Genomic DNA, 18,533 nt, shown 5'->3' with positions numbered 1-18,533 from the left:
CCTTGATATGAGGAATGTGAGAGGCAGAGTGGTGGGTCTGGGTGGTAGGGAAGGAAAAAATGAAACAAGATGGGATGGGGAGGGAGACAAACTATAAGAGACTCTTAATTCCACAAAACAAACTGAGGGTTGCTGTGGGGGAGGGGGATAGGGAGTGGGTGGTTGGGTTATGGACATTGGGGAGGGTATGTGATATGGTGAGTGCTGTGAAGTGTGTAAGCCTGGTGATTCACAGACCTGTACCCCTGGGGAAATAATACACTATATGTTAATAAAAATAATGAATAAAAAAAAGAAAAATGAGTCAGGATAATGAAATGGAAAATGAAGGAGGAGAGGTCATGTTTTAAAGAATGTTATGACGGAAGCCTCTCTAGTAATAGTATTTAAAAGTGGTAAGCAGTGAGTGGATTCTAATATAATTTAAAGGTAGAACCAATAAGTTTTACTAAAAGAATTGCATGCAGCATATAAGAGAGAAGGCAAGATTCTTGTTTTCAGGATCACCAGGATATATGACAGGAGAAAAAAAGAAAGAAAAGTGAAAAATTATCAATATTGATTATTTTATAGGCCTAAAGAAAGTGAACCAAAAAGAGAGAAAGAGACAGAGTAGAATGTCAGGCAACAAAGAAAGGAAGAGTCAAGGAGTTCCTGAAGAAGGTAATGAAGCAATCTTAAGAAATAAATTATTTTTTAAAAAAAGAAATAATTAAAGGATAAGCAGCAACAAAAAGGTAGTATGATAGGATAATTGTGTTAAAATGTATAGCCAAATACAATAGAAGGAAGCTATTAAATTTCTCCAGGAGGACACTTAGATGATATTTAGAAAAGGCATAACAACAGGCCTTTAATGAAAATTCATCAACTATAATTGCTGTATACTTATTATGGTAGCACTGTAATTACGCATATGTGTAAGTGGTCTGGATTAAAAAAAATGGAGACAATCAAAATATTTATACTGTTCCGTACAGGAACAGGTATAACATTATGGTAGGCTATTCTGCATTGTGTATTATTATGGCTTTTGATTTTGGTTTTGTTTATAGTCAGAAAGGGAATATTACCAATTCTAAATCTATTTTATTTATGAGACATACCACATTTTTCATGACTTTGAGTGAAGAAACAATAACTTTCTTAGAGTGTTTGCAACTTACAGTTTTATGTACTTTATTCTTTTGTCTAGCTCTGGCTAACCAAGGCACATCTACATTAACTGATGCTGTAGAGCAAGTTGCAAAGCAACAACAATCACAAACATCAGAAATAGAAAAAAACAAAAAAGTTCTGTTCCATTTGCAGGTAATCTACTTCATATAGTCTTTTAAATAAGTCAATACTGTCTTTAAAATGATATTGAATTAATAACAGGGAAGTTGGGAGGCTATTTGAAACTCCTGTTTTTCATGTTTACTCCTTCTTAATTATTCTATTACCCCAAAGTGAAGTCTATACAAGTATTTTACTTTCATGGAACATTTCACACACCCAATATACAAGGATTCAGCAATGTCCTTAGAACTGTAGTATGTACATATAAAGCCCAATGTATCACATAGAATTATTTTAAATTCACTTCTATTTCAGTTTTTCCTAAAACGTTAAATTGAAGAAAGGTTAAGTTTTTAAGCCAGTGTTTTTAAAGCCATGGCTATTAGTTGTCAGTGAACATTACAAGGTGATGAGAAACATTTTTGTGTTCCTTATATTCAAAATGTATTCATGATTCCACTGTGGGGAATTTGGAAGCCATACTTGTTTTTTGTATGCAGCACAATTAGATATAACTATACTCTTAATATAGCTAAAGAAAAATGGAAATGGTATATTTACTATGTGTTTTTTAAAGATTATTATTAAATATATTATGGAACTGAAAAATAGTCTCTAGAACCCAGCAGCCTAGTTTGAAAGGCAGAATTTGCTGCTTTTAGCTCCATTGTTTAATTTCTCTGTGCTTCTGTTTTTGTATTTGTAAAATAGAGATAATAGTACAACCTGCCTACAAGGTTTTCATGAGGATTAAATGAGTTAATATTTGTAAATATATGTACAGTATCCTGCTGGGGCCCTGGTAGACAGTATAGAGGTAGATTTTGATGTTGGTTTTAGGTATTAATGTATCAGCAGAGATATGATGATTAATAATTATACTACCATGGTAATATGGATCTCATAAATATTTACATTGCATAGTTACTTTTAGAAAAGAATACATTTTTTGCAAGAGAATATAATATAAAATAATAAGGTCTTAGCTCTTTATAAAGAAATTTTCTGTAAAATTTCTCACTCTCCAATGAGTTTCACAGGTGTTATTTCACTTATATCAATAGCCTACTTTTTATTAAGCATTTTGCCAAACATTGTCCTCACTCATCTATTGAAGAGGGAGACAAATAAATAAGTAATTATACGCAGGGTAGTAATGTCAATAGTGAAGGCATGAACACATTTAACGCTAAAGGAATGATCACAAAGTGACATTTATATTGAGTTTAAAAAAAGAAGACAGCTGGAGTTCACTTGACTATTGGCTATCTAGGACAGGTTTAAGGTTTGGGTGTGAAAAGGATGGTATTCTGGGCAAGAAGATCCTGAGAAAATTCACAGAAGCCTAAAAGAGCATTTGATACAGTCATAGAACTACAGTCGATTCTTGAATAATGTGGAGGTTAGGAGTGCTACCCTGAGCCAGTTAAATCAACATATAACTTTTCACTCACCCAAAATTTAACTACAATAGCCTACTATTGACTAGAAGACTTACCAATAGACATATTTTTAAGTTACATGTTTTATATACTATATTTTTACAATAATGTCAGCTAGAGAAAAAACAATATCATTAAGAAAATCACAAGGGGACACCTGGGTGGCTCAGTCGGTTAAACATCTGCCTTGAGCTCAGGTCATAATCCCAGGGTCCTGGAATCAAGCCTTGAGTTGCAAGTTGCACTGGGCTTCCTGCTCAGGGTGGAGTCAACTTCACCCTCTGCCTCTCCCCTTGGCTTGTTCTCTCTCGCGCTCGCTCACTCTGTCTTTCAAACAAATAAATAAAATCTTTTTTAAAAAAAATCACAAGGAAGAGAAAATACATTTATAGTACTGTACTTTTTAGATATATAAAATCTGCCTATAAATGGACCCATGCATGTGTTGCTCAAGGGTCAACTGTATATGTGGTTTGGTGGCAGTATAGTATAGGGTATGTTTTGAGAAGTAGTGGGAGATACATACTATGATAAGAAACTTGGACATTATATTAAAGATAATGGGAAGGTTTTGGCAGGATTTAAGCAAGAGAAAAAATTAGTACATTTATATTTAGAAAGAGAATTAAAGACGCATAAAAATACTTTTCATAATCCAACATCCATTCATGATAAAAACTAGCAAATTAGGAGTACAACTTCCATAATCTAAAAAAGGACATATACATCCCTTAATGAATCCTATAGCCAACTTATCTAATGGTGAAAAAGTGAATGTTTCTCTCCTAAGACCAGGAGCAAGGAAGGCAAGGATATGTGATCTTACCACTTCTGTTCTTTCTATGGTATTGGCGGTTCAAGCAAGTGCAATCATGAAAGAAAAATAAATAAATAAATAGTAAAAATAAATAAAAATAAATAATTTCATCCATATTGAAAGGAGGAAGTAAAACTTTTTATTAATAAAGTGTTAACACAAATTATAAAATTTTAATATTTTGAATTAGATGAACATTAAAAAGTAAGAAATATATAACTCTCGGCTCCCTCTAACATTATAAAATAATTTTGTTACTTACTGAATGGTTCCTTTTATTGTATATCAATTTTTCTATATCTGATAAATGTGTATTTTTATGTTGTGATTTTGCTACAGACATATGGATCAAAACAATAACATTCTTCTAATGTTGAATATCATGAATTAATAATAATAATATTTTTTTACAGAATGAACTCCATGAGCTTGAAAAGCAAATAGCATCTGTCTCTGCAGAAACTAAAGAAATAGAAAGGCAAATTTGTCAGCAAGATGCTGCCATAGAGAATGCCAAACTTCAGTGTGGGAACCTGGAAACTCAAATCAAATCCTTACATACAGAAAATGTAAAGCTTAAATTTGACATAGAAGCAGCCCAAGAAGACTTTGAGGAACACATGATAAGATATAATGAATACTACGCAAAAATAAAAGAGCATAAAGATGGTTTGGGTGAGGTAGAAAGCAAATGGTCATTCATGACTGTACTTCATGAAAAACGAGATCTTGTTAAAAAGCTAAAAAGAATGAAAGAGGAACTTATGCAAAATCTCCAAAATCCAGAAGGAAATCACATAAAACAAGTACAGGTTTGAAATATCCTTTATCAAAATTTTTTCTATTACTCTTTTTTTGCAAGTACTCTTACTTATTAAGCGAAACACTTATCATTAACTTAATAAAATGTCTATAACTGTCTTAACTAGATTCAGAAACTATTTTCACAACTTTTAAAAACAAATACATGAGTTATATAATAACTATATGAAATGTACAAATACATAAGGGAGTTTTTCTCAAATCCCCTGTGGATTAATAAAAATATATAGTCAAAAAATTTACAGTGAACAATTAATCCATTTGTTTCAGAAAGTGTGACTCACAAAAGTGTTGAAGTCCTCACTTCCTAGGCTAATGGATCTGACCAATTCAAATCAATTTCGTATGCTTAATGCTATTCTACAAACAATATCAATTAATAATAGTGCCTTAAGAATTTGTTTTACTTTTATACCATTTTTTGAAGACAATGGGAGATATAAACTTAAAATACCTGTCGTTTCTTGTTAGAGAATTTAAAAGATTCCTTTACACTGTTGCTGGGCAATTGCCACTATGACTACTACTTTTCTTACATCTTATTTCCATTTTGTTTTAATTTTAAGTTTTTATCCTTTTTACATTTAAATTCAATTTAATTAACATATACTGTATTATTAGTTACTGTTCCTGTGCAATGGCCAGTATGACTACCACTTTTTAAAATATTTACATTTAGTTTTAATTTTAAGTTTTTAAGTCAAAGGTTTATTTGTTTGAGTAACAGTTCTTTATTCTTTGTACCTATAAAAGTAATATTCTAATCCTTTTTACCAAAATTAAATGTGATGGCTAGTTTCTTTAAATTATAGAAATACTAAAAATGTTGGACTTATATTGACCATTCATTGTTTGACTTGTATATTTTAAACTTCTGTAAACATACAGGAAGACATTACAGAGTTAAAGGATAAAATTGTAACTGTAAAAGAATCTATCACTGAAAAAACTTGTTTTCTTGAAGAAGAGAAAAAGACACATGAAAAATTAAGAAAAGAAATAGAGGTAAGTCTTCATTATCTGATTTCAGTGTTTTATGGTATCATTTCTTAAGCTTGTACCATATTTATAATTTCCATAGTTTACTCTCAATTTCTAAAACAGCTAGAGGAAAAAAAAGAACTATAAAAAGTAGTAAAGTTCAAGTCATTAATAGAGATAACTCCCTCATTCAGATACTTATGTCTGTGAAATGTATTCAAACAAAGCAAGCACTCATTCCTATTAAAATGTGGCCTAAAATTACTATAGGTCTCATTCCACCAACACTTTTGTTCTCAATTAATGTCTAGAAAACAGATTATCAAGTCAAAAAGCATGACAATTACTAGAGAGCTATCAGAAATTCCTTAAGTTAGAGTAAGAGACAATGGAAGTCATTAGTATTCTAAACCTCTCTGACCTCATATTTTTTATTATTAAGAATCAAATAAAAAAACTGATATACAAAATTGAAAGCAAGATTAAATTTGGGGTACCACTAGTAGATTTCTATGGTCATTATTGTTTAAATGAATGGAGAGCAAAAATGGAAAATAATATGTTGTTGAGGGCAAATAAATAATTTTCACCCTTAGGATATTAATTTGAAAACTAAAAAGATGCATTTGCTTGTGGCTAATTTGCCACAATAATAAAACATCTAAGGAATTCAATGATTCAATCCTCATCCTGGGGCGCCTGGGTGGCTCAGTGTGTTAAGGCCTCTGCCTTCGGCTCAGGTCATTATCTCAGGGTCCTGGGATGGAGCCCCTCATCAGGCTCTCTGCTCAGCGGGAGCCTGCTTCCCCCTCTCTCTCTGCCTGCCTCTCTGCCTCCCTCTCTGCCTACTTGTGATCTCTCTGTCAAAAAAAAAAAAAAAAAAATCCTCATCCTTACAAAACATTTAAGAAACATCATTACTTTATCTTGCATTTTTCTAGTAATCTAAATAAATGGGGGTTTTTTGGCTTCTAGATCCATATTTATTATAAAATTATAAATAGTAAGACACTATCAATGCATCAAAATACAAATAAAATGATTAATGAAATAGAAAAAATAATACAGATATAATCTATCATAAATGGTACAAACAAAATAGGTCAGCCATATGGAGAAATAAAGCAAATTTAGAAATAAAATTGTATTTCTATCTTATAACACACACATATAACAATTTCCAGGAAGATTAAAGACAATATAGGAGACAAACTTACCCACTTGTGTCAGAGAAGTATTTCTTTTAAAAGACACACACACACTATGGAGTGTTATGCCTCCATCAGAAAGGATGAATACCCAACTTTTGTAGCAACATGGACGGGACTGGAAGAGATTATGCTGAGTGAAATAAGTCAAGCAGAGAGAGTCAATTATATGGTTTCACTTATTTGTGGAGCATAACAAATAGCATGGAGGACAAGGGGAGATGGAGAGGAGAAGGGAGTTGAGGGAAATTGGAAGGGGAGGTGAACCATGAGAGACTATGGACTCTGAAAAACAATCTGAGGGTTTTGAAGGGGTGGGGGGTGGGAGGTTGGGGGAACCAGGTGGTGGGTATTAGAGAGGGCACGGATTGCATTGGAGCACTGGGTGCAGTGCAAAAACAATGAATACTGTTACGCTGAAAAGAAATAAAAAATTAAAAAAAAATACAATGGGGTCCCATACTTAGTCCCTTAGATTATCAATATTATAGTTGGTAAGATGTGGAGCACTTGAATTTTAATATACTGTTGCTATTAATGTAAATTGGTCAAAAGCATTTTGGAAAGGAATTTGAGATTACCTATCAATTTCTTATTCTAATATTCTTTATTGTGGTATAACTATAAGAGTAAATACACAAATTGAAAGGTTTAGTTTGATTAATTTTGACTAAGATATATATTTACACCTATGTTACCATCACCTAGATCAAGATATAAAACTTGCCCATTCATGCTCAGGAAATCCTTTTGTGCCCCTTTCCTTAAGCTACCACTATTGTGATTTTTAAAAAAACTTTATTGAAATAAAATTTACCCATTGAAAGTGCATAATTCAATGATTTTTGGTATATTCATAGATCATTTGTAACCATTTCCTTAGTTAATTTTAGAAATTTTCATCACCTCAAAACATAAATTCCATACCCATTAGCTATGACCTCTCCATTTGTCTATATTTACCTGTATTTTTGCTCTATCATATTCTTCCTTCCTGATTCTCTAAAATCCCTTCTATCTTTTTCAATTCAACTCTTTTAGTATACTTCCAATTTAACTCTTTTAGGATAGGTCTGCTAGTGACAAAGTCTTTTAGTTTTTTACATTTGAGAAGGTCTTGATTTCCCCTTCACTCCTGAAGGATATTTTTTCTACATACAGAATTCTGAGTTTGGCAACTTATTTCCACAGTTGAAAAATGCTTATTTTGTGTTACTTCTTTCTGGCCTTATTTTGCATTACTTCTTTCTGTCCTCCATGATTTCTGATGAAAAACCCTCTGTCACTCAAATTGTTTTTCTCCCTATACATTTTTCAAAATGAAGTATGATTAATATACAGTGTTATATTCATTTCAGGTATACAATATTTTTTTAAAGATTTTATTTATTTATTTGACAGACAGAAATCACAAGTAGGCAGAGAGGCAGGCAGAGAGAGAGGAGGAGGAAACAGTCTCCCTGCTGAGCAGAGAGCCCGATGTGGAGCTCGATCCCAGGACCCTGGGATCATGACCTGAGCCAAAGGCAGAGGCTTTAACCCACTGAGCCACCCAGGCGCCCCAGGTATACAATATATTGATCTTATTCATTACTTAGTGCTCATCACAATAAGTATACTCTTAATTCCCTTAACCTATTATACCCATGTCCCCCACCACCACCTTCTCTCTGTCAACTACCAGTTTGTTCTCCCTATTGCAGAGTCTATTTTTTGGTTTATCTCTTTCTTTTGTTGTTGTTGTTTTTTTCAATTGTATGTATGCATGAGATCATATAGTATTTGTCTTTCTCTGACTTATTTCACTTAGCATTATACTGTCTAGATCCACCTATGTTGTTGCAAATGGCAGGATTTTATTCTTTTTCATGGCTCAGTAATATTCCATTGTGTATATAAACAACTTCTTTATTCATTCATCTATCAGTGGACACTTGGGTTGCTTCTATAATCTGGCTATTGTAAATAATGCTATAATAAAACATAGGGGTGCATTTATCCTTTTGAATTACTGTTTTCATATTCTTTGGGTAAATACCTAATAGTGGAATTACTGGATCATATGGTAGTTCTATTTTTATTTTTTTGAGGAAATTCCATACTATTTCCCACAGTATGGAGGAAACTCCATACTGTAATTTAGTTGTAATATATATACTATATATCCACAGTTTGTATTCCCATCAACAATGCATGAGGGCTCCTTTTTCTCCACATCCTCACCAACACTTGTTTCTGGTGTTTTGCTTTTAGCCATTCTGACAGGTATGAGGTGGTCTCTTATTGTGGTTTTGATTTGCATTTCCCTGATGATTAGTGATGTCCCCAGAAGGAACCAGCATCACTCCAAGGTGTTTGATTCTTGCTGCTTTCAAGACTTTCTCTGTCTTTAGTTTTCAGAAGTTTTTCTGTGATGTGTTTTGGCATGAATTTCTTTGGATTTATCCTATTTGGATACTTTTAGGTACTGGATTCTATAGGTTTATGTCTTTTGCCAAATTTGAGAATTTTCAGCTCTTATTTATTTGAATACTTTTTCAGCTCTGCCCCTTTTCTTTTTTCCTTCCAGAACTCTGATGACTCAAATGATCTTTTTTATAGTCCCACAGACCCCTGAGACTCTCTTATTTCATTTTTCTGTCTGTTCTCTCTGTTATTCAGATTGAGCAATTTCCAGTGTTTTGTCTTTCTTTCCCTGATTCTTTCCTCAATTCCCTTTATTCATTTTGGTATTGTATCTTTTCCATCTGGTTCTTTATATATTTTATTCTTGTGCTGAGACTTTCTGTATTTTTGTTTCAAGCATGCTCACTGAAGAATTTTTATGATAACTGCTTTAAAGTGCTTGTCAGATCATTCTGACTTCTGTGTTTTCTTTGTGTTGGCATAGGTTGATTATTTCATATTCAGTTGGATGAGTGTTTTACTAGAAATATGGACCTGTTGGCTATTATGTTTTAAGCCTCTGGTTCATTGTTAGTTCCAGGTGGTGAAGGAAGTTCATATTCTCCACTCTGTCTCCATTGATACCCATGGAACACAGAAGGGCTTCTTGATACTTGTAGCCTTAAGTGGGAGTTCTAGCTACCCACTAGGCCTCTACTGATAACCTTCTGGCTGGGAGGACAGGAACACTTCAGTTGTGCTCCTAATGCAGCCTTTATTGACAACATGTAAACATGGCCTTGTTACTACCAAGTGGTGGTGAAGGGCCTAACTCTCTAGTAGGCCTTCTCTGACATTACTCAGTAAGAAGAGGAGGATGCCTTTTTACCATCAGATAGAAGTCCAGGATCCCCAAATGGGTTTCACTGATACCAGAAGCGTGATTTGTTACTTTCTAGTGTAGATGAAAATCCCTGGCTTCCCAATTAGCATCCTCTGACACCATCCCAGCAGGGAGATTGAGGTACCATGTTATAGCCTAGCAATGGTGGAAGTATAGGCTTACCACTCGGTCTTTACTGGTGTGGGAGGTGGCAGATGCCTCATTTTTTGCAATGTTTGACTTAGTAGTTACTACTTAAAATGTTTCTGTCTTGCTAGGTAGCCCTGTTCCTGGTTCTTTGGCTAGAGAGTAGGTGTTTCTTAGAGTTTTATTTATTTTTTATTTTTCATTTTTTATTTTTTCTACATCTATTGACAATTCCAGGTTGCTGTCCTCTCTAGTATCCACTTTGGGATATTTGAGGCAAAATAAAAAGCCAGGGAACTCACCACCATATCTTTCCTTGGGTCCTGAGGTCACTAGTCAGTTTGCCTTCTTCTCTCCACCTTTTAGAAGCTTCTTATGTTTGTAGCCTTAATTTAGTTGTATTTAACAAGAGAAATAGATATTTTAAAGTACATCTACTTCATATGGACAGAGGCAGAAATGTAAATGGGTATTTCCAATGGTAAAGAGTAATGTAAGTGGTCACTAATATTAGATTTAGATAGAATGTCATTGAGCTCAAGACTTGATTTTTTTTAATGTTTTCATCATTAAACTTTTTGCCCTGAATTTTATTAAACTGTTTTTAAGCTTTCATAATCGATGTACTTTTGTTAAGATTCTTCAGATGCTTTTTAATTTTAGTTTTGTCACCTCTAATACATTTTAAAATAGTCTTCAGTTCTATAAATGAAAATTTAAAAAATTAGAAATTATTCAAACTAAATTATAAAACTGAAAGACAAATATAGCCATCACATTGTCTTGAGAACATTGCATTTCTTTAAACAATTTCTTTTATTGCTTGATGAGAATTGCACTTCAATAAGACTAACTTCTTTCTCAAAACAGCCAGTTTTATAAAGAAGATAAATTCAAATACCAGAATATTGTTATTACTTTTTTCTTATTTGAGTCTTTTCTTTTCTCCCCTCTTCTGCATGTCTTTAGCCATTTCCTTGGTACAGCTCATGGTTATCTCTTACTTGAATTGTAGCATTCTTTTGTTCTAATCTTAAATGCTTTCAAACATTTTGTATTTTGCATGTTTTAGTTTTGATGTTAATATTGATTTTACAATTTTTGGTTCAGAAAAAATGAAAATAGGTTTTGAATTTCACATTTTTTGGTCAAATAGATTTTTTTTTTGTATTTATAGGCCATATCTGAATGAAACAATTATTTCTAAATGTTTACCCCAAAAAGCCTTTTTCTCCAGCCTATTGTCTGACTTTATATATATTTTGGAAGAAGGAATTGGTGAAAAAACTGGGGAAGCAAAATACCATAAAAACACAAAGCTTCAAAGCAACATTCAGTGATTAAAATGTTATTTGGCAAAGCTAACAAATTTCAGGGAAGGGAGAGTTGGCAGTAAAGAAATTTTTAGCAAATGATGAGTGCTACAAGCAATATTTTGTGATAACGGATATTATGTGAAGTATTTTGAGATTCACTAGGGTTAATCTTGACTAAATTTTGTAGGATCTGAGCTCCAACTTTAAGAAGAGAGGGAAAATTTAGAGGGTTTTAAGAGCTACTAGGGATCAGGAGCAAAATATATTTTACTTGATATAATATAACATGCAGCTTATAAAATTAACTAATGCATTCATTTCTTGAGGTCACCCACAGAAATGATTCTGCAACTAAAAGTCTAGTTGTGTGAGAAAAATCCAGAGAAGCAAAGGTTAAAAGCTGAGCTAAAGACAGGATAAGAATTATTCAGATATCTAGATTACATTGTAAAAATTTTATTATCTTTATTATTCTATTTTATAAAATGTACAAGAAGAAATGTTCAGAAGTATTGAATCTATTGCTTATTGAGTGCCTGGTATTTTTCAAGCAGTTTTCATAACCTATTCCATTTACATTCTCATAACCTATTTTGCAAAATCTCAGAAATTTAAATAACTTGTAAGAGGTTATTTAGCTTAGAGACAGAGTAGGATGTGAATTCAAGTCTTTTGTACTTCACTTCTCTCAATCTTTTTTAAAAAATGGTTTCATTTCAAATGGAGTGCATTCTCCTTATAAAAGATTAAAGTATTAGGGAGAAGGCTATAGTTCCTTTGATGACCACTTCCCATTGCATTGCTCTCTCTTATCATGTTCACCTCTCATTAATGGCAACAAATGGTTAGTGTATATCCTTCAAGTTTTGTGTGTGTGTGTGTGTGTGTGTGTGTGTGTGCACTTAAATTAATGTGCATATGTATGTGTGTGTATATATATGTGAAATCACTTCCTATGTAAGGGAAGATTATATAAATGTACCACACATATAATTTTGCAACTGCTTTACTTAAAAACCTGTCTCACAGATTTTTTGTTCATGTTAGTATGTAGGGGCCTACTTCAATCCTTCTAACTGCTACAAAATATGCTACAGTATAGCTATACCTTAATTTATTTAACCATGCTACAATTGATAGACATTCAATGGGTTCCAAGTTTACACTATTGAAAGTAATGTAATGGGGGTGCCTGGGTGGCCCATTGGTTAAGCATCCAACTCTTGGTAATCTCAGGGTCCTGGGAGCAAGCCCCGCATGGGGCTCAGTGCTCAGCATAGAGTCTACTTTCTTCTTCCCTCTGCTCCTCCTACCTCTCTTTCTCTCTCCCTCATAAATAAATAAAATCTTAAAAAATAAAATAATGTAATGAACATTATAGTACACACCCTTTGCACCAAGAAGCAGAATCATTGGATCATAAGATAAGTCCATGATTTTTCCAATTTTTAATATGTTCTTCTAATAATTATCACCACACTACTTCTATTACCACAACTACTTCTATTACTACTACCAATATTATGACTAATAATAATGTCATCTTAATTTGAAATCACTTCATACTGTTTTATGGATCTTTAACCTCCTCCTCATGAGGCTAATTGAGTAAATATTAAATTTGGCCTTACTGGGAGCCTCCATGTTCCATATTTGCTCCCTTCAAATTCATGGTTTTAACCTGAGCTGAACATGTGTGGGGGATAAAATTCCAAGGAGCAAGAATGCTGGAATTTCAGCATCTGCCCACTACAGCATCTGCCAACTCCTCTCTACTGTCACAGCTTAGGAATAAGGATCACACTCAGAACTAAGAATGTCTTTGTCTTAAAAGGCAGACTAAGAGCAAGGCCTAGACTTAAGGACAAAACTGAAATAGACACTCTAACAAAAATATTAAATAAGGTCTCACAGGATCAGTATGATCTATCAGAAAGTTACCTGATTATTTGAACAAAATTCAATACTTCAGAGGGAAATAATGGAATCCAGAGTTTACAATATATATACAACATTCAGTTAATAATGAAACATTCTTAGACATGTGAATAAATAGAAATGTATTACCCATAGCTAAGAGAATAATCAATAAAAACAGAATCACAGTTGACTCATAAGTTGTTTGAAAATTATGATACATATATTAAATAATCTACAGAAAAATGGTGGATAAATGGGTACAAAGAGAATTTTAGTCATTTAAAAAAATGGAAATATTAGAATTGAAAAAAAGTGGAAAGAAATTTATTGGGTGAAGTTAACAACAGGTTATACATAACAGAAGATATGCTCTTTCTTGAACTTAAAGACAGTTCAGTAGAAATCATCAAAGTAAACATATAGAGAAAAATAAAAATTTTGAAGAAATGCACAGAGCCTAAATAACCTGTGGAACCAGGTTAAGCAATGTGACATATTGGTAATCAGAGTCCCAGAGGAGAAGAGAAAGAGAAAAGGGAACAGAAAAGTATTTGAAAAAATATTGACCATAAATGTTCCAAACTTGACTAAAAAAATAACACATAGATTCAAGAAACGTAGCAAACCCTGAGTATAAAAGTAAATTATAGTCAAGCTACTGAAAACCAAATACAAATAAAAAGCCTTAAAAGCAGCTAGGAAAAAAAATACTCTAAATACATAAGAACAGTGGTAAGAATATAATTGATTTTTTAAAATAGACTTTATTTTTGGAACAGTTTTAGCTTCATAGCAAAATTGAGCAGAAAGAATAGACAGTTCCCTTACCTCTTGCTCCTGCCCACAGCCTCTCACATTATCAATATCCCCAACTAGAATGATACTTTTATTATAACTGTGGACCTACATTGAAGCATCCTATCACCCAGAGTCTGTAGTTTACATTAGGATTCACTCTTTGTACTTTTTATGGTTTTTGACAAATGTAATGATATGTACCCATAATATAGTATCATACAGAAGAGTTTCACTGCCCCCAAAATCCTCAGTGCTCTGCCTTCCATCCCTACCTCCTTAATAACCCCTGTTAACCACCAAGATTTTTATTTAATTTTGCTTTTTACAAAATGACATATAGTTGGAATCATATACCTTGTACTTTTTAGATTGGCTTTCTTTAACTTAGTAAAGTACAATTAAGGTTTCTCCATATCTTGTCATGCCTTGATAGACATTGTGTGTGTGTGTGTGTGTCCCCAAATAATATTCCCTTGTCTGGGAACACCAGTTTATTTATCCATTTACATAGTAAAGGATATCTTGGTTGCTTCCAAGTTTTGACAATTATGGATAAAGCTTCTATAAACATCTACGTGCATGTTATTATATGGACATAAGTTTGCAAATCCTTTGGCTAAATACCAAGGAGTGAAATTCTTGGGTTGTCTCTCAAAGGTGTGTTCAGTTTTCTTAGAAACCACTGAACTGTCTTCCAAAGTGGCTGTACCATTTTGCATTTTCACCAGCATTGAATGAAAGCTCCTCTTGCTCCATATCCTTACCAGCATCTGGTGTTGTAGGGTTTCAGATTTGGGCCATTCTAATAGGTATGTAGTGGTATCTTATTAATTTTGTTTAATTTTCATTTCCCTGATAACATGATGTGGTACATATTTTCATATGCTATTTATCATCTCTCATCTTTTTAAAAAATATTTTTATTTATTTTAGAGAGAAACAGAGAAAGCACAAAGTTGGATGAGGGTCAGAGGGAGAGAGAGCGGGACAAGCAGGCTTAGTGCCTAGCAGGGAGCCTAATGTGAGGCTCCGTTCCAGGACCCCAAGATCATGACCTGAGCTGAAGGCAGATGCTTAACCAACTGAGCCACCCAGGCACCCCCCCGTCTATCATCTTTAGTGAGGTGTTTTAAGGTCTTTGGCCCATTTTAAAATCTGATTTTTGTTATTGGTGTTGATTTTTAAGAGTTCTTTGTATATTTGAATAAAATCATTCATCAGATGTGTCTTTTTAAAACCTTTTCTCCCAGTCTGTGGTCTCTCTTATCATTCTTTTGTGATAGTGTCTTTTACAGAGCAAGGTTTTTAATTTTAATGATGTCCATCCTATCAATTATTTATTCCATGGCTTGTGCCTTTGGTGTTGTATTGTAAAGTCATCTGGGTTTTTTTCCTAAATTATCTTTCAAGAGTTTTTGAATTTTATGTTTAGGTCTGTGATTTACTTTGAATTAATTATTGTGAAGGATATAAAGTCTTTGTCTAGATTTATGGTTCTGCATGTGGATGACCAATTGTTTCCATGCCATTTGTTAAAGGAACTGTCTTTGCTTCACTGTATTACCTTTGTTTCTTTGTCAAAGATCTGTTGACTATTTTTATGTGGGTCTATCTCTGGGCTCTCCATTCTATTACACTGATCTATCTGCTGTTCTTTTACCAGTACCACAACTTTACAGTAAAGTTTGAAGTTGGATAGTATCAGTTTTCAGTGTCAGCCATCCTGGGTCTTTTGCCTTGTCATGTAGACATTAGAATCAGTTTATTGATATCTGTAAAATAACTTCTGAGGTTTTGATTGAATTTGCATTGACTCTACACATAAAGCTGGGGAGAACTGACATATTGGTTATATTGAGTCTTCCTATCCATGAACATGGACTATCTCTTTGTATGTTTATTCTTTCATTTCTTTCGTCAGGGTTTTGTAGTTTAACTTATATAAATCTTATACATGTTTTGTTAGATTTATACGTAAGTATTTCATTTGGGGGCAGATGCTAATGTAAATGGTAAGTTTTTTTCATTTCAAATTCTACTTGTTCATTACTGGCATATAGGAAAATGATTGACTTGTAACTTTTGTAACATTCTATAATTTGCAACCTTGCTATAATTGGTTATTGAGTTTTTAAAAGCATAGACATAGAGGCCAATACAAATGGAAGGCAACATTAAATTGCTGGTACAAGAAAAAAGGTCAAGCAAGAATTCCATATAAAATCTATTATCTAATGAAATTTTTTTTAAATGAGGGTGAAACATTTAATTCAGTTAAATCAGAGATGATGAGCTTTGCTTCCAGTAGACTTATACTACAAGAAAAACTAAAGTTCTTAAAGCTGAAAGGAAATATGAACAGATGGATTAACAACAATGAAATTAAATCAGTAATCAAAAAACTCCCAACAAATGAAAATCCAGGACCAGGTGGCTTCACAGATGAATTCTACCAAACATGTAAAGAAAAGTTGGTATCTGCTAATCTCAAACTTTCCCAAAAAATAGAAGAGGAAGGGAACTTCCAAATTCATTCATTCTATGAGACCAGAATTACCCTGATACCAAAAGCAGATAAAAACACAGGAAAAAAAGGAGAACCACAGGTTAATATCTCTGATGAATATAGATGCAAAAATCCTCAGCAATATTAGCAAATTGAATCCAAAAATACATTAAAAAATCATTCACCATTATCAAGTGGGATTTATTTCCAGAATGTAAGGATGGTTCAATATCCAAAAATCAACCAACATGATGCATCACATCAATGAGAGAAAGGATAAAAAAATAAGAGAAAGGATAAAAACCATATGATCGTTTCAATAGATGCAGAAAAAAACATTAAACGAAGTACAACATCCATTCATAATAAAAACCCTCAACAAAGTAGATTTATAGGGAACATACCTCAACATAATAAAGGCCATATATGAAAAACCCATAGTTAACATCATATTCAATGGTGGAAAACAGAGCTTTTCCCCTAAGGTCAAAAACAAGACAAGGTTGTCTACTCTCACCACTTTCATTCAATATGTACTGGAACTCCTAGCCACAGCAATCAGACAAGAGAAAGGAATAAAAGGCATCCAAATTGGTAAGGAAGAAGTAAACCTTTCACTATTTGCAGATGACCTGACATTATATACACTACATACATAGAAAACCCTAAAGATTCCACCAAATAACTGTTAGAACTGATAAATGAATTCAGTAACAGGATAAAAAAAATCAATATACAGAAATCTGTTGCATTTCTATACACTAATAATGAAGCAGCAGAAAGAGAAATTAATCCCATTTATAATTCCACTAAAAATAATAAAATATCTAGGAGTAAACTTAACCAAAGAGGTGAAAGACCTGTATTCTGAAAACTATAAAACACACTGATGAAAGAAAGTGAAGATGACACAAATAAATGGAAAGACATTCCATGCTCATGGGTTGGAAGAACAAATATTGTTATAATGTCTATACAACCCAAAGCAATCTACAGATTTAATGCAATCTCTATCAAAATACCAACAGCATTTTTCACAGAACTAAAATAAACAATCCTAAAAATCTGTGGGACCACAAAAGACCTTGAATAGCCAAAGCAATCTTGAAAGCAAAAAACAAAAGTAGAGGTATCACAATCCAACTTCAAGTTACATTATAAAGCTTAGGAAACAAAACAGTATGATACTGGACAAAAATAGACACATAAATCAATAGAACAGAATAGAAAGCCCAGAAACAAACCCACAATTATAAGGTCAATTAATCATCAAAAAGGAGGCAAGATTATGCAATGGGAAAAAGACAGTCTTTTTAACAAATGATACTGGGAAAACTGGACAGCTGCATGCAAAAGAATGAAACTGGACCACTTTCTTACACCATACCCAAAAATAAACTCAGAATGGACAAAAGATCCCACTATGAAACCTGAAACAACAAAAATACAAGAAGAGAACACAGGCAATAATTTCTTTGACATTGGCCATAGCAACATTTTTCCAGTTAAGTCTCCTGAAGCAAGGGAAACAAAACTAAAAATAAACTATTGGTACTACATCAAAATAAAAAGCTTCTGCACAGTAAAGGAAACAATCAACAAAACTTAAAGGCAACCTATAGATTGGGAGAAGATATTTGCAAATGACATACCCAATAAAGGATTAGTACTCAAAAATATTAAAAAAAAAACTTACAAATCTCAACACCCAAAACCCAAATAATTCAATTTTAAAATGGGCAAAAGATATGAACAGACATTTCTCCAGAGAAGACATACGGATGGCCGATAGACATGAAAAGACGCTCATCATCACTTATCCTCAGAGAATTGCAAATCAAAACTATGATCAGATATCACTGCACACCTGTCAGAATGGCTAAAATCAACAGCAAAAAAAACCAACAAGGGTTGATGAGGATGTGGAGAAAAAGGAACCCTGTGCACTCTTGTTGGGAATCCAAACTGGTGCAACCTCAGTGGAAAACAATATGGTGGTTCCTCAAAAGATATTTCAAGATTCCTTA

At 33.1% G+C, this 18,533-nt stretch overlaps 1 protein-coding gene across 1 annotated transcript in view; it reads left to right on the top strand.

Moving 5' to 3' along the window:
• CCDC122 (coiled-coil domain containing 122) overlaps positions 1–18,533 on the top strand; it is a 36,797-nt gene that overhangs the window by 8,570 nt on the left and 9,694 nt on the right. Inside the window, 4 exon segments of the mRNA XM_032873968.1 lie at positions 574–663; positions 1,196–1,311; positions 3,954–4,352; positions 5,251–5,367. Coding sequence (XP_032729859.1) covers positions 574–663; positions 1,196–1,311; positions 3,954–4,352; positions 5,251–5,367 — 722 coding nt within the window.

The sequence above is a fragment of the Lontra canadensis genome, unplaced genomic scaffold (assembly GCF_010015895.1).
Source record: "Lontra canadensis isolate GAN:19392208 unplaced genomic scaffold, GSC_riverotter_1.0 scaffold51, whole genome shotgun sequence".
NCBI lineage: Eukaryota > Metazoa > Chordata > Mammalia > Carnivora > Mustelidae > Lontra > Lontra canadensis.
The sequence above is the reverse complement of the archived record's forward strand: the minus strand, read 5'-3'. Positions and strand labels throughout refer to the sequence as shown.